This window comes from Oncorhynchus kisutch, linkage group LG30, assembly GCF_002021735.2.
Source record: "Oncorhynchus kisutch isolate 150728-3 linkage group LG30, Okis_V2, whole genome shotgun sequence".
Lineage (NCBI taxonomy): Eukaryota > Metazoa > Chordata > Actinopteri > Salmoniformes > Salmonidae > Oncorhynchus > Oncorhynchus kisutch.
Window position 1 is genome coordinate 47626985 of NC_034203.2, and position 17610 is coordinate 47644594.

Genomic DNA, 17610 nt, shown 5'->3' on the forward strand with positions numbered 1-17610 from the left:
GAGGGAGAAGATTAGGCTACAATATAAATCTTGACAAAATGTGAAAATCTGTTGTTTTCTGCAAAAATCTGATGAAGAATGCAAGACCTTGCAGAGCCCATATGTGAACCTGGCTGTCAGCAAACAGGGCCTGACTGGAGGCTTCTGGCAGCTGCAGGGAGACAAAACAATGAGTGAGAAAACTACAGCAATCATACGGTGTTATAGCCACGGCTAACTGGGCCTTCAGCAATCATACGGTGTTATAGCCACGGCTAACTGGGCCTTCAGCAATCATACGGTGTTATAGCCACGGCTAACTGGGCCTTCAGCAATCATACGGTGTTATAGCCACGGCTAACTGGGCCTTCAGCAATCATACTGTGTTATAGCCACGGCTAACTGGGCCTTCAGCAATCATACGGTGTTATAGCCACGGCTAACTGGGCCTTCAGCAATCATACGGCGTTAGCCACGGCTAACTGGGCCTTCAGCAATCATACGGCGTTAGCCACGGCTAACTGGGCCTTCAGCAATCATACGGCGTTAGCCACGGCTAACTGGGCCTTCAGCAATCATACGGCGTTAGCCACGGCTAACTGGGCCTTCAGCAATCATACGGTGTTATAGCCACGGCTAACTGGGCCTTCAGCAATCATACGGTGTTAGCCACGGCTAACTGGGACGGCAGCAATCATACGGTGTTATAGCCACGGCTAACTGGGCCTTCAGCAATCATACGGTGTTAGCCACGGCTAACTGGGACGGCAGCAATCATACGGTGTTATAGCCACGGCTAACTGGGCCTTCAGCAATCATACGGTGTTAGCCACGGCTAACTGGGCCTTCAGCAATCATACGGTGTTAGCCACGGCTAACTGGGACGGCAGCAATCATACGGTGTTAGCCACGGCTAACTGGGCCTTCAGCAATCATACGGTGTTAGCCACGGCTAACTGGGAGGGCAGCAATCATACGGTGTTAGCCACGGCTAACTGGGCCTTCAGCAATCATACGGTGTTAGCCACGGCTAACTGGGACGGCAGCAATCATACGGTGTTAGCCACGGCTAACTGGGCCTTCAGCAATCATACGGTGTTAGCCACGGCTAACTGGGAGGGCAGCAATCATACGGTGTTAGCCACGGCTAACTGGGCCTTCAGCAATCATACGGCGTTAGCCACGGCTAACTGGGACGGCAGCAATCATACGGTGTTAGCCACGGCTAACTGGGCCTTCAGCAATCATACGGTGTTAGCCACGGCTAACTGGGACGGCAGCAATCATACGGTGTTAGCCACGGCTAACTGGGACAGCGGCAATCATATGGTGTTAGCCACGGCTACATTGAGAGAATGATATCATATTGCTAGAAGGTATGGTTAGCTAGCGCTTGTCTGCATCTCCGGTATTCTCCATCTTCTTTTTATATAGTGAGCCAACATGTTTTTAGCACTTTTACCAAACCTAATTTTCTCATGTCCTCTGTCTCTCTGCAGCAGACATATAGTGAGTAATATGTTTGGAAATGTATTCACAACAAAAATCTCAGTACATATAGAATTGCAATACATTTGATATCAGCACCAAAGTATGGGGATAATGTGTTGTGGTGATAATGTGTTGTGGTGATAATGTGCTGTGGCGATAATGTGCTGCGGTGATAATGTGCTGCGGTGATAATGTGTTGTGGTGATAATGTGGGGATAATATGTTATGGTGATAATGTGTTGTGGTTATAATGTGGTGATAATGTGTTATGGTGAGGTCCCTGGCCATTCCCAGTCCTATTAACACCATAATGACAGCATGCTGGGACAGACAGGACAGAGGAAGGTGGAGGAGATGACCGGTTTGCTTCAGTTGGTCGTGATTCATATAACCAGAACCATGAACAGCATTACTATTTACCTGATTAGCTATGTCAACGCGCCCTACTGCCTCAACGCGCCCTACTGCCTCAACGCGCCCTACTGCCTCAACGCGCCCTACTGCGTCAACGCTTCTGGCTCAAGGAAGTAGCTAAAGCCTTTAGATGATATTGGTAATTTCAGCAAGATGGAGGGTGGAAGTGTAATTAGTAGGGGAGGGTGGAAGTGTAATTAGTAGGGGAGGGTGGAAGTGTAATTAGTAGGGGAGGGTGGAAGTGTAATTAGTAGGGGAGGGTGGAAGTGTAATTAGTAGGGGAGGGTGGAAGTGTAATTAGTAGGGGAGGGTGGAAGTGTAATTAGTAGGGGAGGGTGGAAGTGTAATTAGTAGGGGAGGGTGGAAGTGTAATTAGTAGGGGAGGGTGGAAGTGTAATTAGTAGGGGAGGGTGGAAGTGTAATTAGTAGGGGAGGGTAGAAGTGTAATTAGTAGGGGAGGGTGGAAGTGTAATTAGTAGGGGAGGGTGGAAGTGTAATTAGTAGGGGAGGGTGGAAGTGTAATTAGTAGGGGAGGGTGGAAGTGTAATTAGTAGGGGAGGGTGGAAGTGTAATTAGTAGGGGAGGGTGGAAGTGTAATTAGTAGGGGAGGGTGGAAGTGTAATTAGTAGGGGGAGGGTGGAAGTGTAATTAGTAGGGGAGGGTGGAAGTGTAATTAGTAGGGGAGGGTGGAAGTGTAATTAGTAGGGGAGGGTGGAAGTGTAATTAGTAGGGGAGGGTGGAAGTGTAATTAGTAGGGGGAGGGTGGAAGTGTAATTAGTAGGGGAGTGGAGTGTAATTAGTAGGGAGGGTGGAAGTGTAATTAGTAGGGGAGGGTGGAAGTGTAATTAGTAGGGGAGGGTGGAAGTGTAATTAGTAGGGGAGGGTGGAAGTGTAATTAGTAGGGGAGGGTGGAAGTGTAATTAGTAGGGGAGGGTGGAAGTGTAATTAGTAGGGAGGGTGGAAGTGTAATTAGTAGGGGAGGGTGGAAGTGTAATTAGTAGGGGAGGGTGGAAGTGTAATTAGTAGGGGAGGGTGGAAGTGTAATTAGTAGGGGAGGGTGGAAGTGTAATTAGTAGGGGAGGGTGGAAGTGTAATTAGTAGGGGAGGGTGGAAGTGTAATTAGTAGGGGAGGGTGGAAGTGTAATTAGTAGGGGAGGGTGGAAGTGTATTAGTAGGGAGGGTGGAAGTGTAATTAGTAGGGGAGGGTGGAAGTGTAATTAGTAGGGGAGGGTGGAAGTGTAATTAGTAGGGGAGGGTGGAAGTGTAATTAGTAGGGGAGGGTGGAAGTGTAATTAGTAGGGGAGGGTGGAAGTGTAATTAGTAGGGGAGGGTGGAAGTGTAATTAGTAGGGGAGGGTGGAAGTGTAATTAGTAGGGGAGGGTGGAAGTGTAATTAGTAGGGGAGGGTGGAAGTGTAATTAGTAGGGGAGGGTGGAAGTGTAATTAGTAGGGGAGGGTGGAAGTGTAATTAGTAGGGGAGGGTGGAAGTGTAATTAGTAGGGGAGGGTGGAAGTGTAATTAGTAGGGGAGGGTGGAAGTGTAATTAGTAGGGGAGGGTGGAAGTGTAATTAGTAGGGGAGGGTGGAAGTGTAATTAGTAGGGGAGGGTGGAAGTGTAATTAGTAGGGGAGGGTGGAAGTGTAATTAGTAGGGGAGGGTGGAAGTGTAATTAGTAGGGAGGGTGGAAGTGTAATTAGTAGGGGAGGGTGGAAGTGTAATTAGTAGGGGAGGGTGGAAGTGTAATTAGTAGGGGAGGGTGGAAGTGTAATTAGTAGGGGAGGGTGGAAGTGTAATTAGTAGGGGAGGGTGGAAGTGTAATTAGTAGGGAGGGTGGAAGTGTAATTAGTAGGGAGGGTGGAAGTGTAATTAGTAGGGGAGGGTGGAAGTGTAATTAGTAGGGGAGGGTGGAAGTGTAATTAGTAGGGGAGGGTGGAAGTGTAATTAGTAGGGGAGGGTGGAAGTGTTAATTAGTAGGGGAGGGTGGAAGTGTAATTAGTAGGGGAGGGTGGAAGTGTAATTAGTAGGGGAGGGTGGAAGTGTAATTAGTAGGGGAGGGTGGAAGTGTAATTAGTAGGGGAGGGTGGAGTGTAATTAGTAGGGGAGGGTGGAAGTGTAATTAGTAGGGGAGGGTGGGAAGTGTAATTAGTAGGGAGGGTGGAAGTGTAATTAGTAGGGGAGGGTGGAAGTGTAATTAGTAGGGGAGGGTGGAAGTGTAATTAGTAGGGGAGGGTGGAAGTGTAATTAGTAGGGGAGGGTGGAAGTGTAATTAGTAGGGGAGGGTGGAAGTGTAATTAGTAGGGGAGGGTGGAAGTGTAATTAGTAGGGGAGGGTGGAAGTGTAATTAGTAGGGAGGGTGGAAGTGTAGTAGGGGAGGGTGGAAGTGTAATTAGTAGGGGAGGGTGGAAGTGTAATTAGTAGGGGAGGGTGGAAGTGTAATTAGTAGGGGAGGGTGGAAGTGTAATTAGTAGGGGAGGGTGGAAGTGTAATTAGTAGGGAGGGTGGAAGTGTAATTAGTAGGGGAGGGTGGAAGTGTAATTAGTAGGGGAGGGTGGAAGTGTAATTAGTAGGGGAGGGTGGAAGTGTAATTAGTAGGGGAGGGTGGAAGGTGTAATTAGTAGGGGAGGGTGGAAGTGTAATTAGTAGGGGAGGGTGGAAGTGTAATTAGTAGGGGAGGGTGGAAGTGTAATTAGTAGGGGAGGGTGGAAGTGTAATTAGTAGGGGAGGGTGGAAGTGTAATTAGTAGGGGAGGGTGGAAGTGTAATTAGTAGGGGAGGGTGGAAGTGTAATTAGTAGGGGAGGGTGGAAGTGTAATTAGTAGGGGAGGGTGGAAGTGTAATTAGTAGGGGAGGGTGGGGTAAATGAAGCATGTTTTTTATTTACATTCAGCTTCATTCCGCCAAGGGAAATATAGTATTCATTCTAACAAAGATATCTACATATATTTCAGGATGTATCTCTGGAAATAATCAGAATCCATGTAAACATTAGTTTTGAAAACACAGCTTCTCCACAAAGTGGTCTTTTGGAACAACCCAGATATGTTAATGCCTGAATGATGGAGCTCTTCTCTCAGTTTAATTAGTAATGCCTGAATGATGGAGCTCTTCTCTCAGGTTAATTAGTAATGCCTGAATGATGGAGCTCTTCTCTCAGTTGAATTAGTAATGCCTGAATGATGGAGCTCTTCTCTCAGTTTAATTAGTAATGCCTGAATGATGGAGCTCTTCTCTCAGTTTAATTAGTAATGCCCGAATGATGGAGCTCTTCTCTCAGTTTAATTAGTAATGCCTGAATGATGGAGCTCTTCTCTCAGTTTAATTAGTAATGCCTGAATGATGGAGCTCTTCTCTCAGTTTAATTAGTAATGCCTGAATGATGGAGCTCTTCTCTCAGTTTAATTAGTAATGCCTGAATGATGGAGCTCTTCTCTCAGTTTAATTAGTAATGCCCGAATGATGGAGCCCTTCTCGGAGTTTAATTAGTAATGCCTGAGCGAATGGTGAGCCTGCTAGACCAGGTAACTTCCAGCATTAAGTAGATGATTTGGGGAAGAGCATGCAGTGAGCCCATGAGTCCCAGAGACAGAGTCCTGGCCCCACAACCCCAGAGACAGAGTCCTGGCCCCACAACCCCAGAGACAGCGTGGAGGTAACCACACCCCAGAGACAGAGTCCTGGCCCCACAACCCCAGAGACAGAGTCCTGGCCCCACAACCCCAGAGACAGAGTCCTGGCCCCACAACCCCAGAGACAGAGTCCTGGCCCCACAACCCCAGAGACAGAGTCCTGGCCCCACAACCCCAGAGACAGAGTCCTGGCCCCACAACCCCAGAGACAGAGTCCTGGCCCCACAACCCCAGAGACAGAGTCCTGGCCCCACAACCCCAGAGACAGAGTCCTGGCCCCACAACCCCAGAGACAGAGTCCTGGCCCCACAACCCCAGAGACAGAGTCCTGGCCCCACAACCCCAGAGACAGAGTCCTGGCCCCACAACCCCAGAGACAGAGTCCTGGCCCCACAACCCCAGAGACAGAGTCCTGGCCCCACAACCCCAGAGACAGAGTCCTGGCCCCACAACCCCAGAGACAGAGTCCTGGCCCCACAACCCCAGAGACAGAGTCCTGGCCCCACAACCCCGAGACAGAGTCCTGGCCCCACAACCCCAGAGACAGAGTCCTGGCCCCAAAACCCCAGAGACAGCGTGGAGGTAACCACACCCCAGAGACAGCGTGGAGGTAACCACACCCCAGAGACAGCGTGGAGGTAACCACACCCCAGAGACAGCGTGGAGGTAACCACACCCCAGAGACAGCGTGGAGGTAACCACACCCCAGAGACAGCGTGCAGGTAACCACACCCCAGAGACAGCGTGCAGGTAACCACACCCCAGAGACAGCGTGCAGGTAACCACACCCCAGAGACAGCGTGCAGGTAAACACACCCCAGAGACAGCGTGCAGGTAAACACACCCCAGGGACAGCGTGCAGGTAAACACACCCCAGGGACAGCGTGGGGGTAAACACACCCCAGAGACAGGGACCCAGAGACAGGTAAACACACCCCAGGGACAGCGTGGGGGTAAACACACCCCAGAGACAGGGACCCAGAGACAGGTAAACACACCCTAGAGACAGGGACCCAGAGACAAGTAAACACACCCCAGAGACAGCGTGCAGGTAAACACACCCCAGGGACAGCGTGGGGGTAAACACACCCCAGGGACAGCGTGCAGGTAAACACACCCCAGGGACAGCGTGGGGGTAAACACACCCCAGGGACAGCGTGGGGGTAAACACACCCCAGGGACAGCGTGCAGGTAAACACACCCCAGGGACAGCGTGCAGGTAAACACACCCCAGAGACAGCGTGCAGGTAAACACACCCCAGAGACAGCGTGCGGGTAAACACACCCCAGGGACAGCGTGGGGGTAAACACACCCCAGGGACAGCGTGGGGGTAAACACACCCCAGAGACAGAGTGCAGGTAACCACACCCCAGAGACAGCGTGCAGGTAAACACACCCCAGAGACAGCGTGCAGGTAAACACACCCCAGGGACAGCGTGCAGGTAAACACACCCCAGGGACAGCGTGGGGGTAAACACACCCCAGAGACAGGGACCCAGAGACAGGTAAACACACCCCAGAGACAGCGTGCAGGTAAACACACCCCAGGGACAGCGTGGGGGTAAACACACCCCAGGGACAGCGTGGGGGTAAACACACCCCAGAGACAGGGACCCAGAGACAGGTAAACACACCCCAGGGACAGCGTGGGGGTAAACACACCCCAGAGACAGGGACCCAGAGACAGGTAAACACACCCCAGAGACAGCGTGCAGGTAAACACACCCCAGGGACAGCGTGGGGGTAAACACACCCCAGGGATAGCGTTGGGGTAAACACACCCCAGGGACAGCGTGGGGGTAAACACACCCCAGGGACAGCGTGGGGGTAAACACACCCCAGGGACAGCGTGGGGGTAAACACACCCCAGGGACAGCGTGGGGGTAAACACACCCCAGGGACAGCGTGGGGGTAAACACACCCCAGGGACAGCGTGCAGGTAAACACACCCCAGGGACAGCGTGCGGGTAAACACACCCCAGAGACAGCGTGCGGGTAAACACACCCCAGAGACAGCGTGCGGGTAAACACACCCCAGAGACAGCGTGCGGGTAAACACACCCCAGGGACAGCGTGGGGGTAAACACACCCCAGGGACAGCGTGGGGGTAAACACACCCCAGGGACAGCGTGGGGGTAAACACACCCCAGAGACAGAGTGCAGGTAACCACACCCCAGAGACAGCGTGCAGGTAAACACACCCCAGAGACAGCGTGCAGGTAAACACACCCCAGAGACAGCGTGCAGGTAAACACACCCCAGAGACAGCGTGCAGGTAAACACACCCCAGAGACAGCGTGCAGGTAAACACACCCCAGGGACAGCGTGGGGGTAAACACACCCCAGGGACAGCGTGGGGGTAAACACACCCCAGGGACAGCGTGGGGGTAAACACACCCCAGAGACAGGGACCCAGAGACAGGTAAACACACCCCAGAGACAGCGTGCAGGTAAACACACCCCAGGGACAGCGTGGGGGTAAACACACCCCAGGGATAGCGTTGGGGTAAACACACCCCAGAGACAGCGTGGGGGTAAACACACCCCAGAGACAGCGTGGGGGTAAACACACCCCAGAGACAGCGTGCAGGTAAACACACCCCAGAGACAGCGTGCAGGTAAACACACCCCAGAGACAGCGTGGGGGTAAACACACCCCAGGGATAGCGTTGGGGTAAACACACCCCAGAGACAGCGTGGGGGTAAACACACCCCAGGGACAGCGTGCAGGTAAACACACCCCAGAGACAGCGTGGGGGTAAACACACCCCAGAGACAGCGTGGGGGTAAACACACCCCAGAGACAGCGTGGGGGTAAACACACCCCAGGGACAGCGTGGAGGTAAACACACCCTTACCTTGTTAAACAGATACATTATCAGCATCCGCTTTGCCAAGAAATGTTTAACCTGAATGAGACAATTACAAAGTTAATAAAAAAGTATGAATAATAGAATAATAGAATAATACACCACTAGTCAGTAGCTACCAAATGGGAGAACATTTTCAGAAACAAGGCAGTACCTGGTCCTTCCTGTTCTGTAGGAAGGTAACAAGGAAGGAGGGTTTGAGTTGGGCCTGGGACGGGCTGGGGGCGGGACCAGGAGATGGCGGAGGACTGCCGTTCAGCTGGGAGTCTAGACATAAACAGAGAATGGTCTGAATTCATAGGTCAATAAACATCGCCGTTGTTGACTCGTCAGCGGTAAAACAAATCCATGGTTCTGAAAGAAGAATGATGATATCTAATCAAATTGTATTGATCACATATAAGTGTTCAGCAGATGTTATTGTGGGTGTAGCAAAACGCTTGTGTTTCTAGCTCCAACTGTGCAGTAGTATCTAACTAAATGCTTGTGTTCCTAGCTCCAACAGTAATATCTAACTAAATGCTTGTGTTTCTAGCTCCAACAGTGCAGTAATATCTAACTAAATGCCTGTGTTTCTAGCTCCAACAGTGCAGTAGTATCTAACTAAATGCTTGTGTTTCTAGCTTCAACAGTGCAGTAGTATCTAACTAAATGCTTGTGTTTCTAGCTCCAACAGTGCAGTAGTATCTAACTAAATGCCTGTGTTTCTAGCTCCAACAGTGCAGTAGTATCTAACTAAATGCCTGTGTTTCTAGCGCCAACAGTGCAGTAGTATCTAACTAAATGCCTGTGTTTCTAGCGCCAACAGTGCAGTAGTATCTAACTAAATGCCTGTGTTTCTAGCTCCAACAGTGCAGTAGTATCTAACAGGCTGACTTCACCGCTCGCGTGCGCGAGTGTTGCAAAATAGATTTAAAAATCTATATTATTCAATTATCGCGCGCCAACAAGCGTCTGCGTTGGGCTAAAGGGCTAAAATAGAAGTCAGTTCTATTTCTGACGCAGATCGAGCTGCAAGTCCTGCCTCTCCCATCTCCTCATTGGTTTATAGAAGCTGCTACCCACGTGCCATCTCCTCATTGGTTATACCCACGTGGGTGACTGAAAGATGAAAAGAGGTCAGTGGCGATAACGCACCTAATTCATGAAAGTTGCCAATTGCAATATAAAGTTCAGAGAAGAAAAAGCCTGGAAGGAGGAGAGATGAATAGAAACGATTCGGTTGGCCGTTTTATGTGTGGATTAACTGTCGGGAGTAGAGGACCTTGTGCATTTCAGGTAAAATAACTCAATGTTTATATCCCAGGACAAATTAGCTGGCAACAGTAGGCTAGCTAAATAGGAAAAATTAGCGAGCAAGTTAAGTAGCTAAATTGCCATAAATGTTGAATGCTTTTCGACCTGTCCCCAAATGAATGTAATTGGTTCAGAGTTTGTTTTGATATTTTAGCCTGCGTGTCGTGATCACTTTTGGTGTGGGGGGACAAAATAAATATATGCACAATGGCGCACGCAGCCGGTTTTGGTTCCGTGTTACAGTTTCACAACATATACCCAAAATACACGTAAATCTAGGTAAGGAATGGATTAAGCATATGTGTGTGTGTATATATATAAATAAATAAATAAATATATAAAAGAGCAGCATTGGACTAAGATAGTGGTATAGTTTAGAATACAGTACATATGAGATGGGTGATGCAATATTTACAAATAATTAAGGTGATTAAATATGATACCACTCATACTATGCAGTCCCATGGCTCATAGTATCAAAAGCAGTACAGTGAAATACTAGTCCATGGGTAAAACCAGCCGTGTGTGGCCCCTGGGCTGTCCCTCACCTGTAGAAGCAGACCAGAGTTTGGGGCCCCTCCTCATGACGTGAGGGCTCTGGATGGAGCTGAAGCCGGGGGACAGGGCCCCCTGAGGCTCCAGGGGGCCAGTGAGCCGCCGCAGGGCGGGGGAGGAGAAGGGGCTGTCTAGGTCCGGGGTAAAGGGGATGGTCAGGGGAGTTCGCAGCCCCGCCCCGACAGAGGAACGTAAGAACACTGAGCCAGGGGTTCTGATCAGGGCGCCGGGCCGAGGAGTCTTCATATCCTCCATACCGACAGAAGTTACTGGAGGAATAGAGGGAGTCAGAGGGGTGTTTTTACAGGACTTACATACTATTAAAAAAGGTGATCTGACCACAACCCTGGTTCTGGGGATATAGAGTGAGCAGGCCGGGCACTAACACCGCTGGTTCTGGGGAGATAGAGTGAGCAGGCCGGGCACTAACACCGCTGGTTCTGGGGAGATAGAGTGAGCAGGCCGGGCACTAACACCGCTGGTTCTGGGGAGATAGAGTGAGCAGGCCGGGCACTAACACCGCTGGTTCTGGGGAGATAGAGTGAGCAGGCCGGGCACTAACACCGCTGGTTCTGGGGAGATAGAGTGAGCAGGCCGGGCACTAACACCGCTGGTTCTGGGGAGATAGAGTGAGCAGGCCGGGCACTAACACCGCTGGTTCTGGGGAGATAGAGTGAGCAGGCCGGGCACTAACACCGCTGGTTCTGGGGAGATAGAGTGAGCAGGCCGGGCACTAACACCGCTGGTTCTGGGGAGATAGAGTGAGCAGGCCGGGCACTAACACCGCTGGTTCTGGGGAGATAGAGTGAGCAGGCCGGGCACTAACACCGCTGACTAATCAAGGTCTTGATGAGCAGTTGATTAGAGGACTGTGTTAATCCAAGGCTGTAAAACAAAAGTTGCACATCACATGATAGGCTGACCACTGACCATGGTTAGAGCCCTGAATGCTGATTGGCTGACCACGGTTTGACGTTGGTTCAGAATGTTCTCTAGAATGTAAACATGATTTTTAAACTTGGTGGATCGAGCCCTGAATGCTGATTGGCTGACAGGTATGGTATATCAGACCGTATGACAACATGTATTTGTACTGCTCTAATTACGTTAGTAACCAGTTTATAACAGCAATAAGGCACCTCAGGGTTTGTGGTATATGGCCAATATACCACGGCTAAGGGCTGTATCCAGGCACTCCGTGTTGCGTCGTGCTTAAGAACAGCCCTTAGTCGTGGTATATTGGCCATATACCACACACCCCCCCGAGGTGACTTATTGCTTAAATATAGAAAAATAAAGATATGTTTTGACTGTAACATTACATAAAAATAAATCCTCAATCTACACACAACACCCCATAATGACATCACAGCACCCCATAATGACATCACAGCACCCCATAATGACATCACAGCACCCCATAATGACATCACAGCACCCCATAATGACATCACAGCACCCCATAATGACATCACAGCACCCCATAATGACATCACAGCACCCCATAATGACATCACAGCACCCCATAATAACATCACAGCACTCCATAATGACATCACAGCACTCCATAATGACATCACAGCACCCCATAATGACATCACAGCACCCCATAATGACATCACAGCACTCCATAATGACATCACAGCACTCCATAATGACATCACAGCACCCCATAATGACATCACAGCACCCCATAATGACATCACAGCACCCCATAATGACATCACAGCACTCCATAATGACATCACAGCACCCCATAATGACATCACCGCACCCCATAATGACATCACCGCACCCCATAATGACATCACAGCACCCCATAATGACATCACAGCACCCCATAATGACATCACAGCACCCCATAATGACATCACAGCACTCCATAATGACATCACAGCACTCCATAATGACATCACAGCACCCCATAATGACATCACAGCACCCCATAATGACATCACAGCACCCCATAATGACATCACAGCACTCCATAATGACATCACAGCACTCCATAATGACATCACAGCACTCCATAATGACATCACAGCACTCCATAATGACATCACAGCACCCCATAATGACATCACAGCACCCCATAATGACATCACAGCACCCCATAATGACATCACAGCACTCCATAATGACATCACAGCACTCCATAATGACATCACAGCACTCCATAATGACATCACAGCACTCCATAATGACATCACAGCACTCCATAATGACATCACAGCACTCCATAATGACATCACAGCACTCCATAATGACATCACAGCACTCCATAATGACATCACAGCACTCCAAAAAATTTCTACATCTATTAAATAAAAAACAGACGTAAATACATGTAAGTATTCAGACTCTTTGCTATGAGACTCGACATTGATCTCAGGTGCATTCTGTTTCCATTGATCATCATTGATGTTTCTACAACTTGATTGGACTCCACCTGTGGTAAATTCAATTGACTGGACATGATTTGGAAAGACACACACCTGTCTAGATAAGGTTCCACAGTTGACAGTGCATGTCAGATCAGAAACCAAGCCATGAGGTCAAAGGAATTGTCCGTAGAGCTCCGAGATAGGATTGTGTCGAAGCACAGATCTGGGGAAGGGTACCAAAACATGTCTGCAGCATTGAAGGTCCCCAAGAACACAGTGGCCTCTATCAGTCTTGTTTGGAACCACCAAGACTCTTCCTAGAGCTGCCCAGCCAAACTGAGCAATAGAGGAAACCTGGCACCATCCCTACGGTGCAGCATGGTGGTGGCAGCATCATGCTGTGGGGATGTTTTTCAGAGGCAGGGACTGGGAGACTAATCAGGATCGCGGAGAAAGATGAACGGAGCAAAGTACAGAGAGATCCTTGATGAAAACCTGCTCCAGAGCCCTCAGGACCTCAGACTGGGACGAAGGTTCACCTTCCTCCGGGACAAGTCTCTGAATGTCCTTGAGTGGCCCAGTCAGAGCCCAAACTTGAACCCAATTGAACATCTCTGGAGAGACATTAAAATAGCTGTGCAGCGACGCTCCCCATCCAACCTGACAGAGCTTGAGAGGATCTGCAGAGAATGGGAGAAACTCCCCAAATACAGGTGTACCAAGCTTGTAGCGTCATACCCAAGAAGACTTGATGCTGTAATCGCTGCCAAAGGTGCTTCAACAAAGTACTGAGTAAAGGGTCTCATGTAAATGTGATTTCAAATTATTTTTTTGTAATAAAGTTCAACATTTCTAAAGACCTGCTTTTGTTTGTCATTATGTGACGTATCGTGACGTCATCAGGGGGTATTGTGACGTCATCAGGGGGTAGTGTGTGTAGATTTGAGGGGAACAACAACTTAATTCCATTTCAGAATAAGGCTGTAATGAAATATGGGGACAAAGTCAAGTGGGTCTGAATACTTTCTGAATGCAGTGTAATAATGTTGTTCAGAGAGAGAGACAGAGTGTAGCTACCGGAGCCTTCCGAGGAGGTGGTGGACCGCTTGTTGCCCCCTGTAGACTGGGACTTGGCCCGTCCGTTAGTAGCTACAGTGTCATGGTGGGCTACCAGCCGCTCGGTCAGGTCAGACAACAGAGACAGACACTCCTTACTCAGGGCCGTCCAGATGTGAGGGTGACCGCCTGGGGAAAACACAGAACGACAAAGGAAAAGTTAACTTCCAGGAATTACATACAGAAAGGGCAACATTTCTCTAGACTCGACATCCACAAAGTCAAAATTGGCTATATCGTTAAAATTCATAAACAACTCAAAATAGCAACAAAAAAAGGGCCCAGGTTTCTACAGAGCTGATGGTCACGGCTATTTGATTTAGAATTTGAAGATCCCTGTAAAGTATTTTAAAAATATATATATATAATTAAATAAACAATTATTTGATGAAGCATTGCATTTGTCCTTAGAAAGTGAATAACATTGAAAAACATTCAACAAAATCCCAAGGAAATGTTTAAGTAACTCCTATGGTAGTCATGAAATTGTGTCAGCATTTTGTCGCCATAGAAATGACTGCCGGATCGCACAGTAATGGACTGTTAATTAACAAACATGGTTTAGCGTCGCCAAGCCTCCACGCAAACAAGCCACTGAAACCTCATTTAATCCATGATTTATTTCAGGTCTAAAGAAACAATGTATACTGGCCTGTGTGTATACATAAGATCTAATATGTATGGTAATATGGTGTTCTACACTGCACTAAAATATCAAACCCAACACGGAACGAGTCTAATGATTTTACTGTGTGTGTGGGGGGGGGGGAATCTGTCAATTGAAATAAATTCTTTAGGCCCTCATCTATGGATTTCAAATGACTAGGCAGGGGCACAGCCTATGGGTGGGCCTGGGAGTGCATAGGTTCACCCAGCCAATCAGAATGACTTCTTCCCCACAAAAGGGCTTTATTACAGACAGAAATCCTCCTCAGTTTCATCAGCTGTCTGGGTGGCTGGTCTGAGATGATCCCGCAGGTGAAGAAGCAGGAAGTGGAGGTCCTGGGTTGGCGTGGTTACACGTGGTCTGTGGTTGTGAGGCCGTTTGGATGTACTGCCAAATTCTCTAAAACGATGTTATGGTAGAGAAATTAACAATTATCTGGAAACAACTCTGGTGGACATTCCTGTAGTCGGCATGACAATCAATCGCACGCTCCTTCAAAACTTGAGACATCTGTGGCATTGTGGTGTGTGACAAAACTGCACATTTTTAAGTGGCCTTTTGACCCAGGCTCAAGGTTCACCTGTGTAATCATCATGCTGTGTAATCAGCTTATTGATGACACCTGTAAGGTGGATGGATTATCTTGGCAAAAGAGAAATGTAAAATAACAGGGGTATAGAAAAACATTATGCACAACATTAGAGAAATACGCTTTTTGGCGCGTATGGAACCTTTCTGGTATATTTCATTTCAGGGGAAAACATGGGACCAACACTTCACATGTTGTGTTTATATTTTTTTTAATCAGTACTGTTGGGTTCTGAGAATATGTACTAATACTTATGTCACGGAGTGAAAGAGATCGCATGTGGCAGGCGTTGATAAGGAGAGAGAGACATAGATTAGTTATTAGGGGAGGTTGAGGTCAGGTCACGTTAAGGGAGGAATAAAAGTTTATAGCCCGTATCTCTTAGTGTCCTGCTTAGCAGTAAAGATCAAATGTTTGTACAGATGTGTAGGAGGAGACTCAGCCCAGGAGGAAGGGTTAAATGTTAGTGCTTGTGTTAATGTTTTTGTTTGTCTTAATACACCTGGATTGTCCCTCTGGGAGAAAGAACTTGGTGAAGGTTTCAGTGTTTTACTCATAATTAGAACCTAACAGTACACATGCAACGTCTTAAATGCTTTAATTGTCCTGTTTGACGCGGAATTAGCACCGTCTATTTGACGTGGAATTAGCACCGTCTATTTGACGCGGAATTAGCACCGTCTATTTGACGCGGAATTAGCACCGTCTTTATGACGTGGAATTAGCACCGTCTTTATGACGTGGAATTAGCACCGTCTTTGTGACGTGGAATTAGCACCGTCTTTGTGACGTGGAATTAGCACCGTCTTTGTGACGTGGAATTAGCACCGTCTTTGTGACGTGGAATTAGCACCGTCTTTGTGACGTGGAATTAGCACCGTCTTTGTGACGTGGAATTAGCACCGTCTTTGTGACGTGGAATTAGCACCGTCTATTTGACGTGGAATTAGCACCGTCTTTATGACGTGGAATTAGCACCGTCTATTTGACGTGGAATTAGCACCGTCTTTATGACGTGGAATTAGCACCGTCTTTATGACGTGGAATTAGCACCGTCTTTATGACGCGGAATTAGCACCGTCTATTTGACACGGAATTAGCACCGTCTATTTGACGTGGAATTAGCACCGTCTATTTGACGCGGAATTAGCACCGTCTATTTGGCGCGGAATTAGCACCGTCTATTTGACGCGGAATTAGCACCGTCTATTTGACGCGGAATTAGCACCGTCTATTTGACGTGGAATTAGCACCGTCTTTATGACGTGGAAATGCCCCCATTCATTTAAAAGTATTTTTCATCCCAGTACCGGGTTACCTTCAAAACAAGTCCCGTGACACTTGTAGGGGTCGCAGAGCAAAACTGAGAACAGCATTGTGTCCGTGAGAGTCATATTAGTTAGTTCGTAGTAGTTATTATAATAATATTAATAGTTTTTAGGCCAAAACATTTGAACGCTACAGACATTTTTGTGAGAAGACCCATTTTGGGGATGTCCTCTGGTCTAACAAAAACCTTGGTAACTCTGCCACCTTTGACCTCAGATGCGGAAGGCAGACATCGACGGATACAGTGGATCGAGGCTCAGACCATGTTTAAAAGTATTCATACCCCTTGACTTGGTCCACATTTTGTAGTGTTACAGCCGGCATTCAAAATCTACACACAATACCCCATAATGACAAAGTGAAAACAGGTTTATAAATATTGAAAATTAAATCCAGAAATCTAATTTACATAAGTATTTTACACCACTTTGCTATGACAATCCAAATTGAGCTCAGGTGCTTCCTGTTTCCATTGATCATCCTTGAGATGTTTCTACAACTTGATTGGAGTCCACCTGTGGTAAATTCAATTCTTTGGACAGGATTTGGAAAGGCACACACCTGTCTATATAAAGGTCCCACAGTTGACAGTGCATGTCAGAGTAGGAATTATACAAGTCCAAGGAACCGTCCACAGATCTCTGCGATAGAATTATGATCAGGCATATATCTGGGGAAGGGTATGAAACAATCTCTAGAGTGTTGAATGTTTCCAAGAACACAGCAGTCCCCAAGAAAAAATACACCAAACGGGCAAGAAGGACCTTGATCAGGGAGGTGAGCAAGAACCCAATGACCACTCTGATAGAACTACACCGTTCCTTGGCTGAGAAGGAAGAACCTGCCAGAAGGACAAGTCTCTACAGCACTTCACCAATCTGGGCTTCATGGGAGTAGGTCACTATAGTAGAACGCGCTCCAGCAGGTATATCTCACTGGTCATCCCCAAAGCCAACACTTACTTTGTCCGCTTTTCCTTCCAGTTCTCTGCTGCCAATGACTGGAACCAATTGCATTTTTGTTTTTCACTGAAGCTGGAGTCTTATATCTCCCTCTCTCACTTAAAGCATCAGCTGTCAGAGCAGCTTACCGATCACTGCACCATTACTCAGCCCATCTGTAAACAGCCCATCCAACTACCTCATCCTCATAATGCATTTATTTAGCTCCTTTGCACCCCAGTATCTCTACTTGCACTTTAATCTTCTGCACATCCATCACTCCAGTGTTTAATTGCTAAATTTAAATTATTTCACCACTATGGCCTATTTATTGCCTTACCTCCCTAATCTTACT

The 17610-nt window shown here is 48.0% G+C and overlaps 1 protein-coding gene across 3 annotated transcripts in view; it reads right to left on the reverse strand.

Annotated features, from left to right (window-relative positions):
• The window catches only part of ndc1 (NDC1 transmembrane nucleoporin), a 43266-nt gene that overhangs the window by 2843 nt on the left and 22813 nt on the right, over positions 1-17610 (reverse strand). For 2 of the 3 annotated variants that reach the window (XM_031810328.1, XM_031810329.1), the window contains exons 11-15: positions 13691-13858; positions 10223-10498; positions 8533-8645; positions 8367-8417; positions 88-151 (exon numbers count right to left, since the gene is read on the reverse strand). In XM_031810328.1, coding sequence (XP_031666188.1) covers positions 88-151; positions 8367-8417; positions 8533-8645; positions 10223-10498; positions 13691-13858 — 672 coding nt within the window. The remainder of the gene's footprint in view (positions 1-87; positions 152-8366; positions 8418-8532; positions 8646-10222; positions 10499-13690; positions 13859-17610) is intronic. The other variant, XM_031810330.1, reaches the window with a different exon arrangement.